Genomic DNA, 25,912 nt, shown 5'->3' with positions numbered 1-25,912 from the left:
CTTCAGGGCAAGCCTGACGGCCTTCAGCTCCAACAGATTGATATGGAGTCTGGACTCCGACGGAGACCAACGACCGCTGACTGTCAACTCGTTGGCATGAGCTCCCCATCCCGTGAGGGGTGCGCCCGTCACAATCGTCACCTCTGTCCAGGGTAGCCAAAATGGAGCACCCCTCATCACATTGCCTTCGTCGGCCCACCACAGAAGATCCTGGGCGATCGAGGGCGGCACCTGAACGAGGTCCGACATCCCGCCGGAGGACTGAGACCACTGGAGCTTGAGAGCCCATTGCAGAGATCTCATCCGCAACCTGGCCTCTGGCACCAGAAGAATGCAGGATGCCATGAGGCAGAGTAACCTCAAGAACTCGAACGCTGGGAGACTCTGGGCATGTTGAAACTTGTGCACCATCTGCTGAATGTGGTGAGCCCTCACCTGGGGAGGAAAACACTGCCCCAGGGACGTGTTGAGGACTGCTCCGATGTACTGGAGCCGCTGAGTTGGCATCAAGTGGGACTTCTTTAAGTTGAGGGAGAAGCCCAGCTTGTGAAGAGAGTGGCAGGTGACGGACAGATGATCCAGGACTTGCTCGGGAGAGCGCGCCCTGATCAATCAATCGTCCAGGTAAGGGAAGAGGTGAATCCCCCCTTTCCTGAGATACGCTGCCACCACCACCACCACCACCAACACCATGAGCTTGGTGAAAACCCTCGGGCGGAGGTCAATCCGAACGGCAGGACCCGAAACTGAAAGTGCGAGTGCCAACCACGAACCTCAGGTCGAGAGACACCAACACCAAGAAGCTGAAGGGCCTGGAGGACTTGAGAGAGAGTAACCATCTTGAACTTGTCCTTCCTGAGGAGTTTGTTCAAACCGCGCAAGTCCATGATGGGTCTCAATCCCCCGTCTTTCTTCGAAATCAAAAAATAAGGGGAATACCATCCCTTGTTCCTCTCCGCTAGAGGCACCAGCTCTATGGCGCCTTTCTCCAGCAGGGATTGAATTTCCTGAGCAAGGAGCGGATCCGGACTCTTCAAAGAGAGATTCCCTGGTGGATTGTCGTGAGGCCTCTGCCGGAAAGGAAGACAGTAGCCGTGGGCTATGATCTCCAGAACCCACACATCTGAAGTAATGGCACGCCATTCTACAAGATGCTGCGCCAGCCTTCCCCCAACCGGCGAAGCATGGGCCTCATGACTGAGCAGAAGCGGCTGCAGCGTTGCCTGAGGGCAAAGAGGCAACTGCTCGCGTGGCCTTGGCACCTCAAGTACCTTGTTTTCCACCTCTGGCACTCCTACGGTTGCCCCTTTGACTTGCAGCTCCTCTCGCTTTATTAAAGGATGAGTAATAACGAAAGGAACCTCCCCTCCATTGCTGTCCCCTAGGACGAAAAGGCAGAGGTTGGCGGACTGCAGCGCCCAACGACTTTGCTGCAGCTTTGGATGTCTGCAACCTCTCAAGGCTCTCGTCAGCCTTGCTGCCAAAAAGATGTTCACCATCAAAGGGCATGTTGAGGAGCCTGGCTTGCACATCAGGAGCAAACCCCGACTTCCTCAACCAAGCAAACCTGCGTATCACGGTGCTTGCTGCCATGGACCAGCTGACACAGTCTGCCATGTCCAAACCCGACGGAACAGACTCACACATGGCATCCTTGCCATCCTGAATAATAGCAAGAAAACCATCCCGTTCGTCCCCTTGGGAATATGTTCAGCCGCTAAGGAAATACAGCTCCACAGAGTGTGCGTGAAACGTGACAAGGCACATACGGACTTGGCTGCCTGAAAAGCCATACCCCCTGAAGAAAACACTTTCTTCGTCCAGCCATCAAAACGCTTGTCGTCCCTATCAGGAGGGATGGTAGGATACGACGCCTGCTTTGCTGGGGCCGTAGCCACCTGCACCACCAAACTCTCCGGAGTGGGGTGCGTGGTCAAGTAGCAGGGGTCATAACTGGCTGGGATGTATTTTCGCGGCAAAGACTTGCCCACTGCCGGGAGACTCTCCAGAGCAGTCCAAGCCACTGCCACCCTTCTTTGCAGAGCCATATGGAATGGCAGTACCGGGTCAGTGGGTGAACCTTGGTTGAGGATATCCGTCAGGTCATCCTGCACAAAATCAACTGGGGGCGCCGACCACCCCAAGTAGTCTGTGACCCTCGACATAAGGCGCCGGTATGATGACTCGGCATGGGTGCCAGGCTCAGGCCGACAGAACTCCACCTCCGGAGAGGTGGCCAGACCACTGGCGTCATGCAGTGACTGACGCAGGTCCTCAGTCTGGCTATGACCAGAAAGAATCTCATCTGGTACCATGTCAGGAACCAACCCATCTTCAGAACCCTTTTCCACCTCGGAAATATACTCCATAGGTTGGAAAGCGGGCATTGAATAAGGGAGAAAGACATGTTTTGCCTTGGCCAGACCCTTTCTAGGGGGTTCCCCCATGCCACGGGGTACCTCCGACACCACACCCTCGAAAGGCGTCGAGGGCGTCGAATAAAACTGCGTTGACGTCAAATGAATTGGCGTCGACGTCGAGCGCTGTGCCGACAGCATCAACGGCTTCGCCACAGGCCTCGAGGGCGGAGCCCTGAGCATGTCCTTCGACAGCCTGGGCGCCGATGGCGCCGATGACTTCCGCGGAGGCGGAGCCTCGAGAGAGTCCATCGATGACCTTGGTGCCACCGGCATCAACGTCTTCTTCGAAGACTTCACAGCTGCACACGGGCTCGAGGGCGTCCAGTACCGGGACCTGGATTGGGCATGACTGGAACGATTCCCCTTGTCCGAGCAGGACCGTTCCTGCGAATCGTGCCGACCACCCGAGCCCAAAGGCGAGCGAGCAGTGTCTCTAGTACGGTCACGGCCGACTCCACTCGGAGGCGCGGACAGACCAGTGCCCTGCGAATCAAGAATCGCCAACATTTTCTTCCCGAAGGAAGCCCATTCCTCCGGAGAGGAACGCTTGGTGGGATAAGAAATCCGCCGACGGGCAGAGTCCTCGGATGAGGACCGGGAAGGCGACCGATGACAGCACTTCCGGGAGTGCCTCAAAGAGGCAGAGGAGTGGCGGGACCCACTCTGGGACCGAGAGCCACTAGATTTACAACTACGATGCAGAGAATCGCCCCTCAAATCGTCCGTCAAAAGCCCAGTGGACCTCGCCTTCAGGGACTTGGACAATTTACCGACCGACAGCTTCTTCTTATGTTCCTGCAAGGCCTTGGACATAAGCGACTGGCAGTCGACACAATCATCCATGTCGTGGGCCTCCCCGAGGCACCAGAGGCAGGCATTGTGCAAGTCCGTCACTGACATCTTGGACCCGCAGTCCCCACACTTCTTGAATCCCGATAATACTACACAAAACAAACAGGTTCGAGGAACCGAAAGAACAGAAACTCCAAAGAGTTGAGGCGCACCGAGATCTCCGAAGCGAACACATTCGCGGAAGAAACGGAACTGAGGCTACGGCGTCGTGAGTCCTACTTAATACACCTGGTGACGTCGGCCGTCGGAGGAGGTCCTCAAGGACGGTGTATCGACGTCTTTGACGCTGGACGCAGACGGCGAAAGATTTTCCGAAGCAGCACAGCTGTGGTGATTACTGTCATAGATATGGAATACGTCGGAGGGCCCAATCCCCTCGAATGTGCAGTCTCTAGAATGATCTTCCGATGGGTTTTGGGGATTACTGAGTTTTACTAGGCCTTCTCTGGAGGTTTCCTTTCTATACAGTAATCCTTGCCTTAGGTAGAAAAAGGGACTTCCCATCTCTAATCCTTCCCCTTCAGGAATCACCTGCAAGAAAGCCTCTGAGAGTGCTGGATCATTTTGCTGGGCAAAGGCTTTATTGGGAAGGATGGTAGGTTCTTCTTTCCTCTTTGCGTCAGTGTTAAATGATTCATCTGCTTCCCCAAACCCTAAGGTACCTCTTCAGTTTCTTCTGGTCCTCTCCCTAAAAAACAGGGAAATAGAACCCTTTCAAGAATTCTTTGTGCAATTTTGTCCCCACGATGTACTTTGAATGAAGTTTCGCCATGGTTCTGTAGGAGAACCTTTATGTCTCAGCAGAAGTTGGGATCTATGACGTCCGCTAGGACATCCAGACCAAACTTCCAGGCCAGGCCAGATTTTGAAGCCAGTCTTATTTAACACCAAGGAGGGGGTATTAGGACTAAGTCTGTGGGAATCAGTCCTCTTTTCCCTGGAGAGATAGTAGCTTTTCTGCTGCTACATATATCAATGCCTATGGATTCTTTCATGGTGATAGAGGGATCTGAGGCTCCATGACTAAGCTTCTAGAATATTAGGGTTTCCCAATTTGTCTCAATTGAGTCGCATCCCGCATCTGACAACATATGTAAAGAAGGCATGGTATCCAACAGTAAGACAGACACAAGTGATCACAGTTCAAGGGTGTTTATTGAACTTCAATTGGGTTTATAAAATGCCTATCTAATCCTAAATCTAAAGATGGGAGCAAGCTACGACCATCAAAAAATAATAACCTAGTCCTAGTCGAGTCTGTCTAGATGAAAGGGCCTATACTAATAAGCCTATTGCCAATCCTTACTTCTAAATACAATTAGTGTGGGGAACAAAGTTATTCAAAAGAATGATATGTCAGGATATTCAAGACGTTGGTTTCCCTTACCCACGTTTTCAGCACAGGACAAGGCGGCGCACTCAAACTTAGCACACTCTCTGGCTTCTCTAGAACGAGGATTCAGTTCAAAACCTCAACATCAGGGTCTTCTGTGCCAAAGTCTCTTTGCCATTCAAACTCTGTTATTTCAAAGGGCCTGATGCAACACAACAAACGTTAAAGTTAGTTTCTTCTTAGGATTTCACATTTACAAATTCTCTGGTGATTTTCTGTTCACCTCGGGTCCCACTCCGCCAGACCCACTTTAACACAAAACCTTCAATTGGTCTCCCTCCAGTAGGCTCGGACCAAATTTATCTACTTTTCCAAACGTTCTCTACTTCATCAAAATTGAACATTTTCGACTGTGCGCAGGATTTTGCTCGACCCATCACAGGACCACTCTGATTCAATTACTCGTTCTTTTCTTGATATAACCTTTTTCTCACTTTCACTTTTGCCACTTCTCAGTTGGATACCTCCCAGAGACCTTCGATTGAGCACCCACGCGGAGCCGGACCTCTCTGTCAAAGGTATTGTATCTTGCTTTTAAAGTTCAATCTCTCATCAGCAGTTCAACTTTACTTGTGTCTCTGATCACACGTGTTTTAACAATGTTTGTTCCAGTGCTCGCCATACAATGTTGCTGCTTGCAACCTTTGCTTCAACACAGACCAGTCTTGTATCGGCCTCCCCAACTCACTGGCTGTGTTGATTTCATTGATGCTGCTTTGTTCTTGGAGCCAAGGACGGTACCATTGCGGCCGCTGCATCTCCCTGCCTTGATTATTGACGCGGGAGGGCCCCGGGTATCTCTGACACACAATGCAGGATTCTTCAGCTTGCTTTCCTGGTGTTACGCTTCGTATTCCCAAGGTTTCTTGAAAGTAATGGTTCCCTGTCGAAAAAAGGGAAAGGGAACTTCCCTCCTTGCGATCACCTCCTGTTGTACCATCTTTCTTCTCTTGTTCAGCTGCTGTCTCAAAACTGCTGTTTCCTCATGTGATTTGCCTCGCTCACAGTGTGCTCCCGTGCTCTGCCTTTTATCTGTGTGGGGAAGCTTGATGGAAGTCAGGTGTGTGTGATGGTCCATAATTGCCTGACCTTGCCTGACCATTGAATTGGGACACATCAGGTATACTGCTCGGGTGTTAGTCTGTTTTCTCCCATAGTAGGCTGTCTGTGTGAAAGTGTTTGCGTTGTAAAAGAGGGGTAAAATTCCTAAATATCCTACCTGTTTGGATGGGGTAAAAGTCTTATAGGGAAAGGGAAACTGTGGCTCATCATCCGGTGTCCCACTTCCATTCCCCGAAGACCCCTCACCCAGGTGATCCTTCCACACTGGTCCACCCCCAGGAACTGCATCCAAAAGCGATGGCCATGTCCTGCCCACCTGGATGAAAGATCCCCGGGGACTAGTGGGTGGGACACTGTCTGGTTTCTCAAACCCCACAAACCCAAAAAGGTCTTAGCTTTCAGGAAAAGGCTATTGTAGCATTCAAAAGATCTGGGCTCATTGCAGGGTCGGGCCAAAGGAGGGGGAGCCAAGAGACCCTCACGCTTCGGCGTGCGGAAGGGAAAGAGGCTGTGAGGCTGACATTCAACGACACACCATGGACGCTCGTGGATAGATGAGGCAGCCTGGACACCGCAGGCGAGGGCCAGACATGATCTCCTGAAACTCCTTTATGGTTTAAGAAACTACTGCAGCAAGTGTGGTCTGAAAGCCCCGGCCAGTCAACAACAGCAAACACTGAGGAAAGAAACGGAAGCCCTTGCAGACTCCTAGAGTTCACTGAAGAGGAAGAAACACCACCCCAAGTAGAGCAAGCGACAACCCCAATAATAACATCACCTGAAAAAGAAATGACTCATGAAGAAGTCAGCCCCACACTGGCGCCAACCAGATGCAGTGAGAGGTACGTCTGCGTGCAGCACCAGCACCGCCGGTGAGACTGAAAGCCTGTGCCTGCTCGTAAGGCAAGACACTCACGTGAACTTGAATACCAATAGTTGTTGTTTGTTTGACGATGTAAACCCCCTCCACTGCGCACTCCTGACACATCACCGTCAGGTGGTGACGGGCAGCAATAAAGGGGCGTGGCCAATGTTTTCCGGGGAACTCCGAAGCTGGGCCCCGCCAGGAGAGCAACCATAGTCTCCCGTGTCTTTCTTCCACACCATGGGACCTGTGACATGCACCAGGACATACCCGGTCGCAATATAACACTGAGAACAGACTGCGACTTACCCAAACTTAAACTCAGTATGGGTGTCATTGACATTCCCTGCTCCCCAGGTACAGTCCAGCAAGTGCCATCTTTCATCCAGGTACACTACATTCCAAGCGTGATTGCTTTCCCCAGAAAGTGTTTGGCCTTTTCTGAAACTGTGTCCTCTGCCATTGCCCGGAATCAGCATACACTTTACTTTGGCAGCACTGAAAAGGAAAGAAAATGTTAAAACTTCCTTAAACATACAATAAAAGGGCACCGGACAGCAGAACTTTAGTTACCAATATTACAGAGGAAGTCATACAATTGTGCATTTAAAAAAGTCAAAGTCAATTATTTTTTTAATGTAAAAACACTGCCATGATTACATTTTTACAGGGAACCGATTGCAAAGACAAACACAAATGAAAGGCAATAGTTAGGTTAAGGGGCCACGCAGAATGCTCACCTATATTTTAAAAGTTTTAGTGCCTCATCACGAGTTGGGCGGTATCCCGGCTTGGATACCGTCCAACTTTATTTGCCTTAGCGCCCACCCGTCTGGCGGTATTACCGCCAGACCATGGGTTGGGCACTAACCGTTACTCCCCATTCCCCATTGAGTCCATTGGACTTAATGGGGAATTTTCAGCGCAATTACTGCGCAGTAATACTGCTGGCAGTAATTGTGCCGAAAATAGGCATGTAAGCCAGAGCATCAAAATGGATTTATAATACTGCCACTGTAGGCACCAGGATTGCAGGGAGCGACTCTGTTGGATGCTCAAGAGGAACAACGGATGACCGCCAACAAGCATGAGAATACGTATGAGGCTCCACAACTAGAAGTTATGCATATTGCATTTCATGGAAGCCTTTGACTTCCAGACTTCTATCTTTTTTTGAGTTTGTTGTTTTCTCTGGACTTAAAAACGTCCAAAAAGAGCTTAATAAAGCATTGCCCTTGTGCCCCAATGTTTGTGAATGTTTGCATTTTCTTGTAAACCGAAGCATATCTCATTCTTGGATGAACATGCAAAGTGTTAAGAAGCATAGCAGATCTTTCCAAACCAGAGAATTTAATATTTATGCTTGCAGTCAGTCACTTAGAGCAAAAGCTGCTCTACTGAACAAGCAACAAGGCAGCTAAATGGGAGGCTTACTTACCGCATAGCTCTCAACCATTTGTGTTGCAAAGGCGGGTGAAATCACCCGATTTTGTTTTTGGCGGGTGAGAGGCCCATTGGAATGAATGGGCGTGCAGGAGGCTTGGCGGGTGAGTCAGCCCTTTACAAGGCGGGTGACACCCGCCAAAAGCGTGTGAGTTGAGAGCTATGACTTACCGTAATCTTCATTACTCCTAGACCCACTCTTTCTCGTCACAGTACTTACATGTGAGGTGTCCTACCTCCTCCAGGAATCCTTTTCTATTTCTAAAGTCCTTTGGGTCCACCCCTTGCCAGGGAATATCAGCCTACTCACCCGACTGGCCACAGTAACAATACCGAAGCACAGCCCCATTCATCTAAGTCGGGAAGGAGAGGCGGGACTGAAGTATTGCAATGAGGAAGAGTAGGAGTAGGAGTAATGAAGATTACCAATAAGTAATCCCCCCATTACCTCCAGTCCTGCTTCCTCATCCCAGTACTCACGTGTGAGGTATACCAAAGGTGGCCAGCTAAATGGGAAAGAACCAGACACACCAGAAAATGAAATGCAAAAGGTCAACACCATTTAATTCACAAGAACAGAAGCAGAGACCTAGAAAGCACCAACGCCCAGAACCTAAGAACCAAAAGACCCAGCACCCACCTGATACAGATTCAATCAATAGTGCTGGACAAAGGGATTAGGAGAGGCCCACGTGCCCGTCTGACAAACTTCAGCAAACGAGCCCCTTGCACCTTCACCCAGGAGGTAGCCATGGCCCTAGTGGAGTGGCCCTGCTACCGCCCAGGAGAGGGAACCCCCCATTGACTGATATGCCAGAAGAATAGCCTCCCGGACCCATCTAATGATGGTCGGGACCAAGGCCTTCAGCCCGGGCTTAGGGCCCAGAAAAGTGACAAAGAGATTGTCCACCTTCCAAAGAGGTTGGGAACGAGCCAAGTAGATCAACACATCCCTGCAGCCATCCAACGACTCCATTTGTCAGAGGTAGCTGGATTAGGAAAAAAATCAGGAAGCACCACCTCCTGAGATGGGTGAAATTTAGAAGACACTTGGGGGGTGCTGTTGCGTGACAATGGGAATGGCTGCAGCATGAGAGCGCTGCGGCTCGAGCCTGCAATCCTTCTACTAATCCTCATTTCCTGGAAGGGTACAACCTCGCTAATAGCTGCATTGGACACCCGAACTGCCTTGGTGTACTGCCTGAAGAAGATCGGAGCCCTGCGCCCGGTTACCGGCTGACTGAACAGGCTGCCTGCAGCCTGCATGGGGAGCCAGGAGCCTCTGATGGTGTACCCCACAGGCTGCGTCGTAACTCCTCTTTCCACATCGGGCGGTGGGCTCTCTCCGCTGGGTCCTGTGCTTGGCTCTGCCATGGGAGTGGGTGTGCCCCCCCGCCACCCCAGGGCTGCAGTGCACTCCGGTCCCTCGCCTGGAGCGAGGGTGAGGATCGGGAAGAACGCAGACAGCACCCACTCTGAGGCATGGATTGGCAACCCCTCCAGCCCCCGGAGGATCTCTACCTGTGGCACTGAGTGTCTGCGGGCCCCGCAACATCGGCGGGATGCCGGGTGGCCCCCTTCCCATTCAGCTATGACTAGCCCCCATGGTACCGGCTCAGTGTCTCCTCAGTGTGCCATGGAGCTGGTACCCCTGCGGCTCGCCAGCTCCCCGCCTGGTCATCCCATAAGTAACTCCTCTGACACCGTGTAGAGCACAGTGAGGGGAGGCTGGTCCCTGGGGGTGGACTTTACACCGGTGAACGGCACCTCGAGACTCAGAGAAAGTGCCCCTCACACCTGTCCTGGGCAGTGCGCTCACCACTGACAGACACAAGTGGTGAAATTGGTGGCTCGGCTGACCAGACCCTTTCAGAGACGCTGGGTAACATATCCTAGCCTGAGTTGTGGAGGGACAGTGGAACTGAGTGAGTCCTGCAGGCGGGCTGTAGCATACTGTTAGGGAGAATTCTCCAGAATGGCTAATTTCCCTTACCTGTTGAGTCCCTCAGCAGCTTTGCTGGATTTCTAGGATTCATTTTTTTCACCTGGTAAGAGTGTGAGCCCTTTTTCCCACTCTTACATGTGTTTTTCTGTGTGTTGTACATTTTGTGCTCATGGACTATGGAGTCTCACCCACTCCATAGGCATCATCTTTTTACTGTGTGTCACACGGTTTATAGTCATTTTTTCGAATACAAAAATGTCGAAAGTCATTTTTTCGGAAAAAAAAGTCACATTTTTTTATTACGTTTTTTATTCGAAATGGGGGTGCTCCCCCCCAACCCCCCTTTTTTAAATTTTTTTTTGGTTTTACCCATTTTTTTTTATTCCCGGACCCCAAAATAAATATATAATTTAAAAAAAAGAAATTCAACTTTTTTTTTTTTACATTATTTTTTCGACATTATTGACATTCGACATTTTTTGTTGTTGAAAAAATGACCGACCACCGTGTCACACAGCACCTTTAGTGCTGTGACACAGGGTTTTCTTTTTAGACTTCCCACTTTAAACTCCATTTTCTGGGACTGACTACTGTCTCCGAGAACATGTAAAGTTGCCATTAACTTTACTAGTCTTTTTTAAATCTACAGACCTAGTACAACCTATCTTCCAATACAGTTCTAGAAGGGTTAATAGTTATCCCTTTCTGTCTGATTCTCATGGAACAGTATTTTGTTCCCCTTTCTCTAAGATTTGGCTGGTGGCAGTGGTAGCTACCATTTTTATTTTACTGCGAGCTATGAAAATAGCCCCGGTACTGTTAGAGGCCATGGTGGTAGCCTCGAACTCTAATCTGCTGGACCCCTTTTATTTTTATTTGGTTCCGGTCGGGTTTATTCGCCATTTCTTTTTGTAAAGGTCTTTCATGTGTTTTACTCTGCACGCTAAACCAGGTTTGGTTTCTTTGTTCGCCGTCCTTTGGCGGCCGTCTGCACTGAAGCCCTCCTTAGGCGCCTGATTGTCTGGGTGAACAAGATGTGAGGGAGGGGTTTGAGGCACCCTTCACAGGGTCTCCTTGGAGACCCCAGTCGCTCTCTAGTTTGATTGGCTAGGTGGCTGTCCGGGCTGTGTGAATGGGGGAAAACTGCTTAAAAGCAGGTCTCTGGGACTTGGAAGTCAGAGTCGCCATTGGAACGAGAGAACCAACCAGGAGCTGAAGAAAGAGGACTGCTGCGGCTACTGGACATCCCGGTGAAGCCCTGCTGCAGGTCCGAATCCCCTGAAACTCAGACAACAGTGAAGATCTGCAAGGAATCTTCTTCCTTTGAGATTGATGGGACCAACCAGCTCACCACACAACAAACACCGGCCTTCCTCTCCTGGTCGAATTTGCTGTGCACAGCTGCAGTGAACCGGATAGCCAGGAGGAACGGAACCTGTTTGGGCTTTAAGAAGTGCACCTTTTATTCAACGCTTTGCTCTGCTGCTGGCTTCTTCCCTGGGCAGTGCAGGACCCTCCAGTCTTCCTCCTTCTTGTCACCACGACAGTCGCTTCAGGAACCGTGACCCTGCAGGAACTGCCAGTAACCACTGCTTCAGCTACAGCATTCTTCTTCATTTAAGGTACTGTGCCAATTCGGTCGTTTGTTCCGTCCGACCACGGTGAAAGTGTTCGAAATCTTTTGCCTCTCCGAAGGCTTGTCCTTCTCTACCCGTTTGAATAACTTTTCTTCCGACCAACTTTGTTTTGAACTCTTGGCAAAGACTTAACCGCAAACTACTCTGAACTGTGTGATCCTCTGAAAAGACTCTGAACCATTAACATTGGCCCAGGCCTATTGACTTGAATCCTAGTTGTAGTGAGCCTTTTCTAGATTGCCCTGCCTATTACTTGTTGGCGCTGCTTGATTGTTGATAACTTTGCCTTTTCTTCCTTTTAAATTACTGGAGTGCCATTTTGCTCATACTTCATTTTGAGCCTAACTTGTCCAGAATTGATTGGGGGTTATTGTAGTGCATTAGGGTTGTGATTTTCTGCTGCTTTATAATAGTGAACTGTTGTATAACAGATGGTGTAAATAAATGTATATTCTTTTATTCAGAAACCTTGAATCATTGTTTGTTTGAACCATAGTAACTGCTGTCATTTGTGTAACTTCTGATACTGCTCACTTTACTCTTGAGATAAGTCTGGCTGCTCAGCCATTGCTACCACTTTACTGTGTAGTACAGGCTTGTACCAAAGGTGAATTTGTACTTGCACTTGTAGTCTTAATTGCGTGCGGTGTTCCCAAAGGGTACAGCATATGATTCTGCCTAACACATACACAGTCCCATAGCTGTACCAATGATCCTGTACCTACTGTGCTACTACCTCCACAACTGACATATATTGAGGAACCTTGATCCCCCAACCCCTAAGTGGTGAAGCGCTTCATGGTGAATCCAAAGAAGCAAGCAAAAATGTATCAATTTGCCAGGTCTGAGGCACCAGTTCCAGCCTCGCCCGCCGTCCCAGGCCTCTTTCAGCTCTATGTAGCTGCTCTTAATCAGACTCTGGTGGCCCTTAAAAACAGTACGGATACGCTGGGCACAAAAATGGACGCACTTACTTGTAAAGTAGACATATCCACTGTGCAGCTAGACAAACTGTGTAACCATATGACCGAGGCAGAGATCAGTGAGGGCGAGGACAAGGTTACTATCCTGCAACGAGAGGTATTCATACTGCAGCAAACCATGAAGAAAATAGCAGCCAAAAACGATGACTTGGAGGGGAGGTCCCAACGCACCAATGCGTATATTCTTGTGATTCCGGTGTCCACACACATTGAAAACATGGAGCAATTCATTGAGAAACTACCCTTGGAAGTTCTGGATGACCCCCCAGTCTCGAAGATGTTTTTTGTGAAAGTGCACACCGCTCACTGGCTGCTAAACCTCCTCCCGGGGCAGCTGAGAGACCCATAATAGCACGCATCTTCAACTACCATGATAGAGATGTACTTCTTCGAGCTGCCAGAGATAAGGGCACCCTTCGTTGGGGGCATGGAAGCGATCCGTCTGTTTCCTGACTTCAGCCCCCAGGTGCAGGAACAGAGGAAAACATTTCAATCTGCAAAGGACACGCTGCGCCAGAAGGGCATCAGTTATGCAATGCTGCTCCCTGCCAAGCTACGTGTGACACACAATGGGAAGGCACTTTTTTTCACATCTCCTGAAACGGTGATACGCTTTGCCCTAGAGCTGCCCGACTCTGGCGGGGCTGTGGAGCTACAGAATAATTACTGCAACCTTATGTAGCCTGCTCCTGGTTCTCCACTGGGGGCCTGAGCACTGGCGTTGCAGTTTAGGTATGCCTGCGCTGAGTAAAGCACACTATGATGTGGTTCCATGACTGCCCTCCGGGAGTTGAATATGTTGTGGTGAGGGCTCCAAGCCACCAGAGCCTGTTGTTGCCTAGAGCGCCCGGTTGCCGCAGACACTGCGGGTGTTGAATGTTTCAGTTGCTTGACTGAGTTGTTTTGTTATGGGGGTAAGGCCGGTTGGTTTTGGTTTTTGGTGTGAGTGGGGTTTTGGGGGATGGGCGGCAGGGTTGTGGGTTAGGTTTTAACGGCAAATATGGTGCACTGTTTAGCTTTGTTACACTTCTCAAACTGGATGACCAAGTTGGGTCCCTGTGGAACAGACAATCTATTGGGGGTACACAATACGCTCATGTGAGATGGCAGGTACAGCAATGACTTCTTCACGAAAAGTGCAGCCAGAGAATAGTACCTCGTTACTGTCATGGAACATACAGGGCTTCACAAATCACAAAAAATCCCTGACTAATTGCAAACTATGCCAGGAACCACGGTGTGAATGTTCTGTGTTTACAGGAGACACATTTGGCCCAGATGGTAAACTTCCTAACTTACCTGGTTGGGGAGTACATAGATGCAGCTCCTCATTCTCTACTCATTCACGTGGAGTAGCTATGTATATACACCGGTCACTAGCATTTAAGCTCCACAATCAAATCTGTGACTGTGAGGGGCACTTTTTACTGCTTGCAGTGGAGGTACTTGGCCTCCGTGTGCTCATTATAAATATTTATGCCCCAAACACAGACTCCCCCGGGTGACTAGATGGCTGGACATTGCAGAATATCATAGATTGTATGATGCTTGGAGGGTAATGCACCCTACTTCCAGGGAATATTCATTTTATTCTGGAGTCCATGCTAGCTCTTCTAGGATTGATTATGTCATGGTCTCCTCAAACATGCTCCATTCCATTGAGGAGGCACAAATCCTGCCACACTCCCTGTCAGATCATTCCCCGGTGAAAGTTCTCTTCTCCTGTCCCCCACAACCCCTGAGGTGTCTGAGGAGGCGGTTTAGGGCACGAGCGCTGGAGGATGCTCTTTTCCATGATAATATTAGACAGGACATACAAACCTTCTTTGAGATAAAGGCGGGGTCGGTATCGGATGATAGAATAGTATGGGAAGACTTTAAAGTAAACATCAGAGGGTGTTGTATGTCTAGAGAGGGCAGAGTATTGAGGGAAATTCGTAGATCGATATTTAGCACTGAATGGGAAATCAAAGATTTGGAAGACCAACAGGTTCTACATGATAGCCCCATGGCTCGGGAATCCCTAAGAATTAAACGGGAAGACCTACACATCCTTATGGAATGGGAGGAGAGATTCCTGGGAGACCCAGTTAGGGCAGCAGCGTATGGGGAAGGGAACCGCCCTATTCGCACGTTGGAATGGGCTATTAGACAAGAGTGTCAACTAGCAGATATCGTCGAGATCGAAAATCCAGGGAGAGCGTAGGGATCCATTAGTGATTGTGAGACATTTAGGAAATATTACAAACAATTATATAGGTCACAATTTATCAAAGTTGGCCATATAGCAATATCTGGATCAGGTTACCTTGGGTTGGCTCGAACCGACACTGCGGAAACTGTTGAATGGACCCTTGTCAGAGAGAGAAATACGTACCACTATCCTCCCCCTCCCTAATGGCAAGGCGCTGGGTATAGATGGCCCACCGCAGAACTATATAAGGAATACGAGACTTGATTATCCCACATATATGCAGTATGTACAAGGAAGCCTTTAACTCGAGTACTCTACCCGAATCCACCAGAACGGCGATCATAACGGTACGGCCGAAACAGAATAAAGACCCCTCGAAGTGCAAGTCGTATAGACCACTGTCCTAATTAATACAGACAATAAAATTCTAGCGAAAATCTTGCCTGATCGCCTTCTTCCGCACGTGTCTGACCTGGCGCACCCAGACCAGGCGGGCTTCATCCCAGGCAGGTCCACTCAGAACAATCTATGACGATTGTTCACGCTTATGCACAACGTGAATACTGAAATTCCCATAGTGGTTGCTGCCTTGGACGCAGAAAAGGCCTTTGATTCAGTAGAGTAGCCCTTTCTTTTCGAGGTCCTGAGACGCTTTGTGCTGGGTGTTGTTTTCCTCTGTTGGATACGCCTGCTATACGCAGGGCCCGAAGCAGCAGTGTATGCCAATGGATTAATGTCAGAATATATAGCTTCAACAAGAGGCACAAGACAGGGTTGCCCATTGTTCCCTATTCTATTTTCCCTCGGTATTGAACCCCTTGCTTGTTTCCTTAGGGAGAATCATGTACATCGCGGTGTGAACTTTACTCTCATGCTTCTGTTGTATTGCTTTACGCAGACGATATGTTGTATTTAAAACATCCAAGTGAGAAATTATAACCAGTTGTACAGGTGATTCAGCAATTCTGTGAAGTGTCCGGCTTGGGGATCAACTGATCAAAATCGGAGGTTCTGCGCTTAACACCCATCATCCAACATGGAGATATTTTTGAAGTATTTAGATGGTGACCTGATGGCTTGCAATATTTGTGTATATATCTAAACACAACCCCGACCAAACTGTGCTTTATTTGAAAGCTTTGGAGTACTTGGAGGACAGGGGTGAGGCCTGGATATTGTTGCCCATCTCGCAAGCGGCCCAGATCTCTCTGGACAAGATGGTTATACTTCTGAAGTGTTTATATATATTTAATAACGTCCCAGTCTGTCCCCCCTCTAGCTTCTGGTCCACAGCATGTAAACTGTTGTCACGTCTGATTTGGGCTGGTAGACAGGCCAGAGTATCACTTGAGGTTTTGACATTGCCCTATGATTTTGGAGGGTTGGAATATCCTGATTCATATATATATTTCCTGGCCACACAAGTTCAGTATTCCATATGGTGGTAGTCCCCCTCGCCTGATCTCCCTCATGTCTGTCTTGAAAAGGCTATCACATACCCTGATGACTTGAAAGGGCTGCTGTGCAGACCCCCTCCTACATGTCCCAGAACTGAGATGCAGCTGATTTTAAATATGTGCAAGGCATGGCATAAAGTGCTGAATATTACTGCAAAGATATCGCCCTACTCCCCCATATTTGCTATATACAGGGTCAGGGATATGCCAATTACCCATGAAAGATCTTTCAAATACCCTTTGAAAGGCTAGGGATACACGCATTGGGAGATCTGGTAGTGGATGGTCACCTAATTACCTGGGCAGATCTGAAAACTAGAGGGGTGTGGGATGGGCTAACTATGTTTTGGTATTTCCAACTACGGGAGGCAATCAGGGCTATTTGGCCAAACTTCCCACAGGTGCCCCTGACCCCCCCAACACTACAATATGTGACTACATCCATTTCCGCTACATCATTGGTTTCAATCATATATAGGAGTATCAGAGCTCAGAGGTCTCTCCAGATCAATATGCCCCGCTTACGATGGGAGTCGACAATGGGTAAAGCACTGATGGATGGCCAGTGGAAGCGGATATGCTCTCAAACTAAGTCTCTTTCATTGAGCAACCGTCTACGTTTAATCCATTATACATTTCTGCACCAGGTATACTACTCCCCGTGAGGTTGCATAAATTCCACCCGGAAAGACCGGCCAGCTGTGCTAGGAGCTCTTATGACTCAGCGGATTTCATCCATGTGACATGGGCCTGTCTCTTAATACAATTGTTTTGGGTAGCAGTAGATACAGCTATTCGCTCCATGTTGTGTGAATCCTGGCAATTCTCTCCGGAATTGTGGCTGCTAGCCTTGATTGAAGAACTGGCCCATCAGAGCTGACTGGTGGGACACAAACAAATCCAACCATGGGACACCCAACCACCTGCAGAGACCCTGGAACACTTCCCTCTGCAACACCCTGGATGGAACACCCTGCTCAGCCTGTTTGCTACCGAGTTGTGGATCCCCTGATATGCACTGCTTAGAGGGACAAGAGATGCCGTTCCTCTCAGAACCCAAGGGATTCCACCAGATCTGTTTGTGGACCAAGAATACAATGGAATAGAACCTGCTACTTCCGAAGGAGATCTGAAACAGCCAACCGCAACTCCAACATCTTCAGCAAGTTCCTGGATAGCAGCGTCTTGACGGTTCTTGAGGGCAAATGGAGGGAGCCGAAGTCCAGTTGGCAGCCCCACTGCACCGACCTGTTTGCCCAGGGATATGATATGATATAAGTCATTTATAACGCCCCTGTACACAAGTGTTTCTAGGCGCAACAAGACAAGGGAGGGAAGACAGAGGGAGGATAAGTCAAACAATCTTACTAGGCGATGTGCCATTCAGATCGTGCAAGTGCGAGAATGAGAAGTGCAAGGGGAAACAGAGGGGGGAAGTGCAAGGGAGAAGGGAGAGGAAAACAGGGCAGCAATGAGTAAGTGCAGCCAGGGCAGCACGGCTCTGGGTAGTGCAAGGAGAACAGGGGACTGTAGGGTTACATTTATAGCCCCTAAGTGCGTGGTAGGCCCAGAGGCAGTGCAAAGGTGACTGATCAAGAAAGAACCTGGTACCCAGTGAGACTCTGAGGGTAGCCAAGCAACCAGCCAGTACAGCAGACAGGTAGGTCAGGTAAGTCAGCAGGGGAGGGAGAGAGAGAAAGCAGAGGAGAAGAGGAAGTTTTGAGCTGCTTCCAGAACTCCAGGTGGTCCGGCTCAAGTTTTATAGGGGCAGGGATGCACCTGCATAGGAGAGAGATCTACCCCCCTCCCACTCTCTGCCTGGAGAAGCGTCTAACCCTTAGATAGTTGGAGGTAGTTGAGCGAAGGGCTCGAGAAGGACGTTTTTTTGGAAGAGAGGTTTGGATGTAGTGCGGGCCCCGTCCCCAGAAAGCCTTGAGGACAATGCACAGGGTCTTAAACTTCATCCTTGCAGCCACGTGAGCCACTGGAGAGATTTCAAGATTTCGGGGCTGGAGAGATACGGTCCCTCGGCTTGAGTCCTATTCTGGATTAGTCGCAGAGAGTGGAGAGTAGAGGAAGGCAGATTGAGGAAGAGGCTGTTGCAGTAGTCCAGTCTAGAGAGAACCAGGGCTCTGGAGACAGTGAGCTTCTGGGCGAAAGTGAGAAAGGGAAGAGTCCCTTTGAGGAGGTGCAGCTGGTAGTGGGACTTCTTGGTAATGTCCGAGATGTGAGGAGAGAAAGAGAGTGTGGAGGTGACGATGGAACCAAAGTTTTTAGTCTTATAAGAAGGCGAAAGAAAGAGGCTCCTAGGCGGACGGCCAGAGTGAGAGAGGGAAATCAGGGGCAGGGGTCCCAATGAGAAGGATCTCCGTCTTACTGGCATTAAGGCAGAGATCGTTGGAGGTGCACCAATCCTGAATCGCAGATAGACAGTCAGGAATGAGCGAGAGAGGAGAAAAGGCTAAAGGGGAGCCCGAAGGAAAGCTGAGGTCATCCACATAACACTGAAAGTTAGAGGAGAAGGTAGAGATCAGGTGGGCCAAAGGGGCCAAGTAGAGGTTGAAAAACCAGAGTGACGGTAGAGCCCTGGGGACCGCCACAGGTTGAGAGAGAGGTGGCAGAGAGAAAGGGACCAAGTCGGTTCTGGGACGGGGGTCTGGGAGGAAGGAGGTCAGCCACTCCAGGGCCTGATCCGTGATGCCCAGGTTATCACAGGTGTTCAGGAGAGCAGTTTCTGTGCCTCTGGCAGCTCTGAAGCCAGACTGATGGTCATAGAGACAACCAACAGATTCAGTGTGGAAAGTAAGGTGTGGAAAGTAAGCTGGGAGATGGCCAGCTTTTCCAAGAGTTTGCCCAGGAAAGGGGTGATGGAGATTGGGCTATAGTTTGCTGGGCAGGTAGGATCAGCAGATGGCTTCTTGAGGAGGGGGTGCACAAGGGAGTGCCTAAGGGGATAGGGGAAAGTTCCAGTGACGAAAGAGTGATTACAGAAATCAGCCAAGGCTGGAGCAAGGGTGTCAATATGGTCCTTGATGGTTCTGGAGGAGCACAGGAGCACCTGTTTGGACGACACTTTCATAGATCAAACTTGTCTAGAAACCTCGTCAGGTGTTGTCAGAGAGAAAGAGGAGAAAGGAGGAGGAGAGGGAGAGATGGCCAAAAGAGGGTCGAGAGAGGAAGAGGGAGAGGAAGAGGAGATAGAGGACAGAATGTCCTGAGTTTTAGCAGAGAAGTGAGAGGCCAGAGCCGTACGGAGTCCATGGACAACCAAGTCCAAACCTTCCAGAATACTTGAAGACAGCCTCCGACCAGTCTAGCATCAGGACTTCGGCTGATTGTGGCTGGGGGACGGGCATCCACGCTTATGCACCCACCGGGTTCTGTCCGACCAGGCCTATCGGTAGTCAATTCACGACTCAAGGTTTGAACTTGTCAGTGTGAAGGGAGTCACACTTCATATCAGGCTTCTTATCTAGCTTCTCTGCATGCTTATCTGCACAGAACACCTTGTGGACTTTTTCTTCAAAGGAGTCGCCAAAAAGCATATGACCCTCAAAGGGGATCCTCTAGGGGACCACCTTCTGGTGGGAGTCAGTCTGCCAACCCTGAAGATGCAAATGCCGGCACCCAGCAACAAGGGAACCCATGGTCATGGCTGCCACCTTGACCCCATCATAATCCAAGACTGACAAAAACTCCAGCTGTGAGCAGACCATCAGGATGTGGGGAACAGGGTCAGAGCAATCCTGTAACGCCTTTGAGACAGTCCGGAGGCCCTCCAGTGCCGTATCAGCAGTATACAAGGAATACATAGCGGAGCGTAAGGACAAGTGGGCACCCGCTTCGGCAAGGACCCCTCCACTTTTCTGTCAGTCCCATCCTTAATGGCCTCCTCCGGGGCCATGGAAGGGTGATCCACCAGGCTAGGGAGAATATCATCGACCCTCACTGACTGAGGAAGAAGCTGCTCTTCGCCCTGAAGAGGGTACACTTTGGCAAGAAAGTGAGGGACAGCAATTTGGTCAGGTTCTTTCCAAGCAGTAAAAACCTCCTCCTTAATCTCCAGTCAGGAGAGGAAGGCCGGCCATCAGGGATTTCTAAAACTACAGAGGAGGAACCCTGAGAGCCCCCTCTGCAGAGTCAGCAGCAGTTTCCTGTGAGGCAAAGCCCATGTAAAGAGCCACCTGGGTAAGTACTCATAGCACAGCCTCCTTATCCAGATACTTCCCTTGCACTTCCCCATCCCAGAATGCAAGGGAGTCAGAGTAATCAGTCAGAGAGGACAAAGAAGAAGGACTGGACGGAGGATGGCAGAAGAACTTTCTTAAAAATCTGCAGAAGCTGTTTCGTTCGTTTAGCAGAGCTCTCAGAGGAGGACTGAGACGAAGAAAAGGACGAGGAGCGTACCATGTGCTTCCTCTTCTCTGAGTGTTTCCCCATAATTGCAGGCTGAACAATACTGTGAATCCGTCCACTTAGCCCTTCAGAACACACACGCTCGAGTTGCAGTGACAGAAGAAACTAAAAATGCACGGGAGCCAAGGCGGCACCAAGGCGACATCCTCAGAGTCAGCCGTCGCCTTGGAAAACCCAATAGGAAAAGCAGGAGTGAACGAGGTGACAACCCGGCCCTCCCACTACTCCTTACCTCAGCCCGGTTCCAACAGGGCATGCCAACATGACCGGGAGCCCAAGACCACTCCACAGGATGCAGCCAGTCTGTGGCAGAAACTAGACACTGAGGCTGGAGCTCAGCAGGCCCTCTGTGTCACTGCAAGATTTATGGCCCAACAAGGACCCAGAGCTGAAGCATGGGACCTGGCACACCCTCTAGAGGAGCACCTCGATGAGCTCAGCAGCAAGACCCACCTCTGGCGCTGGAACAGTGCCCCCTCAAGCCTGGCAGGAGAAGAAAGGCCAAAGGGCAGGAATTGAAAAAACTGTGTCCATTCGGGTGGGCGGTTCTTACGTCCCCTGGCAAGGGGCGGGACCAAAGGACTTTAGAAAAAGAAAAAGGATTCCTGGAGGAAGTGGGACACCTCACACGTAAGTACTCTAACAAGGAAAAGGGACGTGGAGGTAATGTGGTAAAACTCAAATGCAAACAGAGGCTAAAAAACCTCACAGTGGGGCCGTCATTAGATATTTCGGCAGTATTTGTGAATACTGCCTTTTATATCCAAACCACTAAATTATATGTGTAGAGGTATTTAAAATATAGCCTGATTATTAGGTTAACTATCTATCATTGTGTACTCTGTTTTGTACCTTTATTCAAAAGGTTAAGGAGAAAAGTATCTAAAAAATGACTCCGATTTTTAAACGTGTCCAGTGAAGGGAAATACAAGTGCTGCCTGCATTTTGTAAAGGTGGTGTAAGCCCCCGTGCTGCATTCAGACACCCACAGAAGGAGGAGCCTGAATGCAAACCATGCAAGATCCCCACAGTGCTCCCATTATCATTCTGCATAAATTGCCTGGAGGAGAAGGCTTACATTTTTACTTGCATGCAAACCAGTTCCTCTAGGCAATTTTCATCATTTGCACTGCAGAGTGCAAAAGGGAGGTGTAAAATGGTGGCGGAAGTGCCTATACAATTTCTGCTTTGCACTGTTGTGAGAAACCCGAGGGTATTCTCCCAGGTAGATCCCACAAATCCCTTATCCAGATGGCTAGGGAAGGGCTGATGCTCTCCTACCCCGACCCTATGGGTGGACGAGCGAGGGAGGTTCATCTGGGTTGGGTAACCTGGGGTTATGCTTGGGGGAATACCCCAGGTGAGACACGGTATTACACTGGGGAAGAAAGCAAGGAGGACAAAGTCCCTGAGGCTTTCTGAGGCTGTTCCCAATCAACCTCCCTTGCACCCAATGAATCCCCCTTACTAAAAGGAAAATCGAACAACCCCTTGGCATCTGCTAAACCTATTAGGAACCCAAACCCAGTTACATTGGGAAACTACATCTCCCAGGATCCCTATTTTCCTGTTGATTACCCAAGTACAGTCATTCTTCTCCCTATCCCTCTGATTATAATTTTCAGAACTCCCAGTCTGCTTTAATAAAACACTATGTCGGGTCGGCCCTTCCTGCTATAACCGGGACCTCCGGTTAACAAGGGCCACCCATGCGCACCTCGCTGCACGGGAAGAAATCAGGCGGAGACGGAGCGAGTTACTCCACATCTTTATTCATCGTCTCCGTACATGTACTGCCCCTTCCCGTTCCCTCCACGTCACTTCCCTCCCCATGCCTTGGTCTCACCCCACCTGCTCACGTCTACAACTCCGACATTACAACTCCCCCCAATTTAAATGCTAACAACAGTACCAACAACAAATAACTTTGCTCCATTTCTTCAATGAGTCTGCAGGGGTCTGGCTCAAGCCCTTTGTGGACGAGGGTCCCCTGGCGCGGGTCTTTCCCTGAGGTCCTCAGACCCCCTTTCCTCTTGGCTCGATGCTTCTGACTCTTCTTTATTGAAAATAATAGCATCCTGAATCAGCAACATTCAGGTTTTAGGCACATGCATGGGACAGAAACGGCACTGACTGATCTTAAATCTAATATTGCCAATATCATAGACAACCTGCTCTCCTTTTGCTGCTGGATTTATCTGCAGCGTTTGACCTGGTTGATTACTCACTGTTGGTCACCAGGTTACATGAACAGGCGTACTGTTCGGATGTGGCTTCTCGAGGATTCTTTCCTTTCTTAGCCCAAGGAGTGCTAGAGTTGCTTTACAGAATGTCAGTTCAGTACCCACTCTTACCATCTGCGGGGTTCCTCAGGGGCGTCTATCTCCCTGCTGTTGTTTAATGTGTATATTATGTCACTGCTCACCTTATTGGACGATCTTGGTGTCCAGTTGGCGAATTATGCAGATGACACACAAATCATTGTTGAGCTAACTGGTTGTTATAATACTGATTCCGACTCCATTAACCGTATCTAGACCGCCATTCAGGATTGGATGATCACCAATTCTCTTGTTTCAATCCTGAAAAGACTGAATTTTTTATTCCAATTTCCATTCCAGACAAAGACTAAAAAAGCTGCCCTTGGACTATGAGAGTTTCACCATAGCCGGCAATCAAATTAAAGTATTGAGTAAAGTGAAAACATTGGGTGTGACATTGGATGCTGAACTCTCCATGAAACCCCATTTTGCCACTGTCCGGGCTTCCTGCGGATATGTGTCTAAACTTCTGAACCATATTCGACCTTACATCTCATTAAAAAGTCGATCCATTTTAGCCACTTTGTTAGTCAATTCACGACTCGATTATTGCAATCGCCTGTTGGTTGGGCCATCCAAGGCCAATATTCAGGCCCTGCAGGTTGCGCAGAACGGAGCAGTTAGAGCTGTCCATGGGCTATCTTGCAGGGAACATGTCACGAATACGAGACAGAGTCTACATTGGCTGCCTTTTAAACATTGGGTCATAAATGAGTTACTTTCTCTTACTTATAAATGTGTTTACAATGAAGGAAAATAATATGCCAAAGCATACAAGAAAAGCCAGGACACTGCGCCTTTATCCATTCAGCAGTCTTTTATTCTCATCTGTAATAAAAAAGATGCCCTTCTAATTACACGTGTTTCGGCCCCTATCAGCCTTTTTCAAATTAGGGCTAATCTAATCAAAGTAATAGAGGGTTCGGTTTTCAAAACAGTATTATTGCATACATATTCAAAATAAATACCAAAGAGAAAGTGCAAATACATAAAAGGTAAAATAATGTAGTAACAACCAAGTAATTGTATAGATAACAAGCAAGAACCATAATTTGTACGATTTAAAAGTAATGTTGACCAGGAAGGGGTGGAGAAGGGAGACATACATACAAAACAGGAGACAAAAAGAAAAAAGAAGAAAGGCAATCCATTAGTCATGAATGTTCCCTCATTAATGTGTACATAAAGGATAATTACAAATCGATGTCACAATTTACCCATACCGGGGGTCTATTGATTTCTTATTCTGAACAAATGTATTGGGTCAGATCCCATTGTTTTCTAGACAGTTTCCAAAATAAAGATATAAAGTTGTCTTATTAGTTCAGAGTTCTCATGGATAGGGTGCTGCACTCTAGTTTCAGTGTGTGGTTACACTTCATTAATTACCTAATTAGTTGCTAAAGTTCAAGTGCTTAAATAGGCGTTTAATTTCTATATCTACAACATGCTATGAACATGATAATGAGGTTGTAGTTCCTCCTCACCAAATGCTTAGTATGCAGTCGTATTTTGAGCACTATGGTTTTCCAAATCCATTTAGTGGATAGCTAATATGCTTAAGCCATATTTTCTTTCCCCATGTTCAAGACGTTAAATCGCATTACCAGTCACAGTGTGGCGCTTAGATAGGCGCTTAATTTCTATATCTTCAACATACTATGAACATGATAATGAGGTTATAGTTCTTCCTCACCAAATGCTTAGCCTCCAGTTGTATTTTGAACACTAGTTTTCCAAATCCATTTAGTGGATCGCTAATATGCTTGAGCGATATTTGCTTTCCCCACGTTAAAAACTTAAAATTGTATTACCATTCACCGTGTGGGTGAATCTAAAAAACTGCCATCTTATGGTAATGTAATATAATGCTGAATTCATTTGAAACCGTTGTAGAGTGTTCCGTTCAATATTACGCACACTGCTTCAGTTCTCTATACTTGTTATACCACATATAACGGAGTGCAAGCCCCAAATGTCTCCACATATTCAAATTACCAGAACTAGAACTCAAATAATTCTAAAGTCTCGTAACTCGTTTAAAAAATCCGCTTTCATAAATTCATGTGCATCCGTATATAGACCGATGCACCAAACGCCACTTACTTGAGAAATAAACACGTCTCTCGCGTCGGCTTGAATAATCTGCACGGGCGCCATTTTGGGACTATTTTAAACATTCCCATAGTTACCCGACGCCGTGTACGCCGCATCACTGTCACTTAGCATCAAGCGTGCGGCTCCCTTAGTCTGCACGGATTACTTAACTATGTTTCTACATGCTCGTTCGGCCCGCTGATGAGCTATGTTCACAATTAATCCATCGCCTGAAAGTAATCTTCAAGCCCGTTGTGCACATTTCAGAATGCATATTGTCATGTGATCATTACTTTAGTGTATTGAAAATATGTAAGCTGGAGTAATACATTCTAAACTAAACTGAAAGTGCTTAAGTTGATAGCTGTCGATTGATATACAGGAGGGTTCCCATAGTTACCCGACGCCATTGCGCCATGTGCCGCATCACTCAGTTGATTTACAACCTGCGCGCGGTTCCCTTAGTCTGCACAAATTGCTACATTGGATTTCTATATGCTAATTAAACCCACTGGTGAGCTATATTCACGATTATTCCGTTGCGTGAATGTCATCTACATGTTATTGGTACCCATTTTATGAAATACTTATTATAATCACCTAATTAAATTAGAGTCTTCATGAGATATATCCTGGGGTGAGCAAATCTCAACTTAGCTAGAGGTACTCAAGTTATTGTCTGTCGATTCAAGGGCAGAAAAGGAGTTATATTCTAAGAATGACAGAGTTCACTCTTAATATGAATAAGAAAATTAAGCTAAAATCATCTGTAATGGTCATTGCCAATGTTGGATATTATATTCTCACGGTCATTGTAAAGGTAGTTC

At 48.3% G+C, this 25,912-nt stretch overlaps 1 protein-coding gene across 1 annotated transcript in view; it reads right to left on the bottom strand.

Moving 5' to 3' along the window:
* The window catches only part of LOC138492896 (kyphoscoliosis peptidase-like), a 406,316-nt gene that overhangs the window by 153,939 nt on the left and 226,465 nt on the right, over nucleotides 1–25,912 (bottom strand). The window contains exon 5 of the mRNA XM_069620207.1: nucleotides 6,902–7,090. Within this exon, the coding sequence (XP_069476308.1) occupies nucleotides 6,902–7,090 (189 nt within the window). The remainder of the gene's footprint in view (nucleotides 1–6,901; nucleotides 7,091–25,912) is intronic.

Source organism: Ambystoma mexicanum, chromosome 10 (genome assembly GCF_040938575.1).
Source record: "Ambystoma mexicanum isolate Mex_15411 chromosome 10, UKY_AmexF1_1, whole genome shotgun sequence".
NCBI lineage: Eukaryota > Metazoa > Chordata > Amphibia > Caudata > Ambystomatidae > Ambystoma > Ambystoma mexicanum.
Note: the sequence above shows the minus strand (reverse complement) of the source record. Positions and strands in the feature narration are given on the sequence as shown.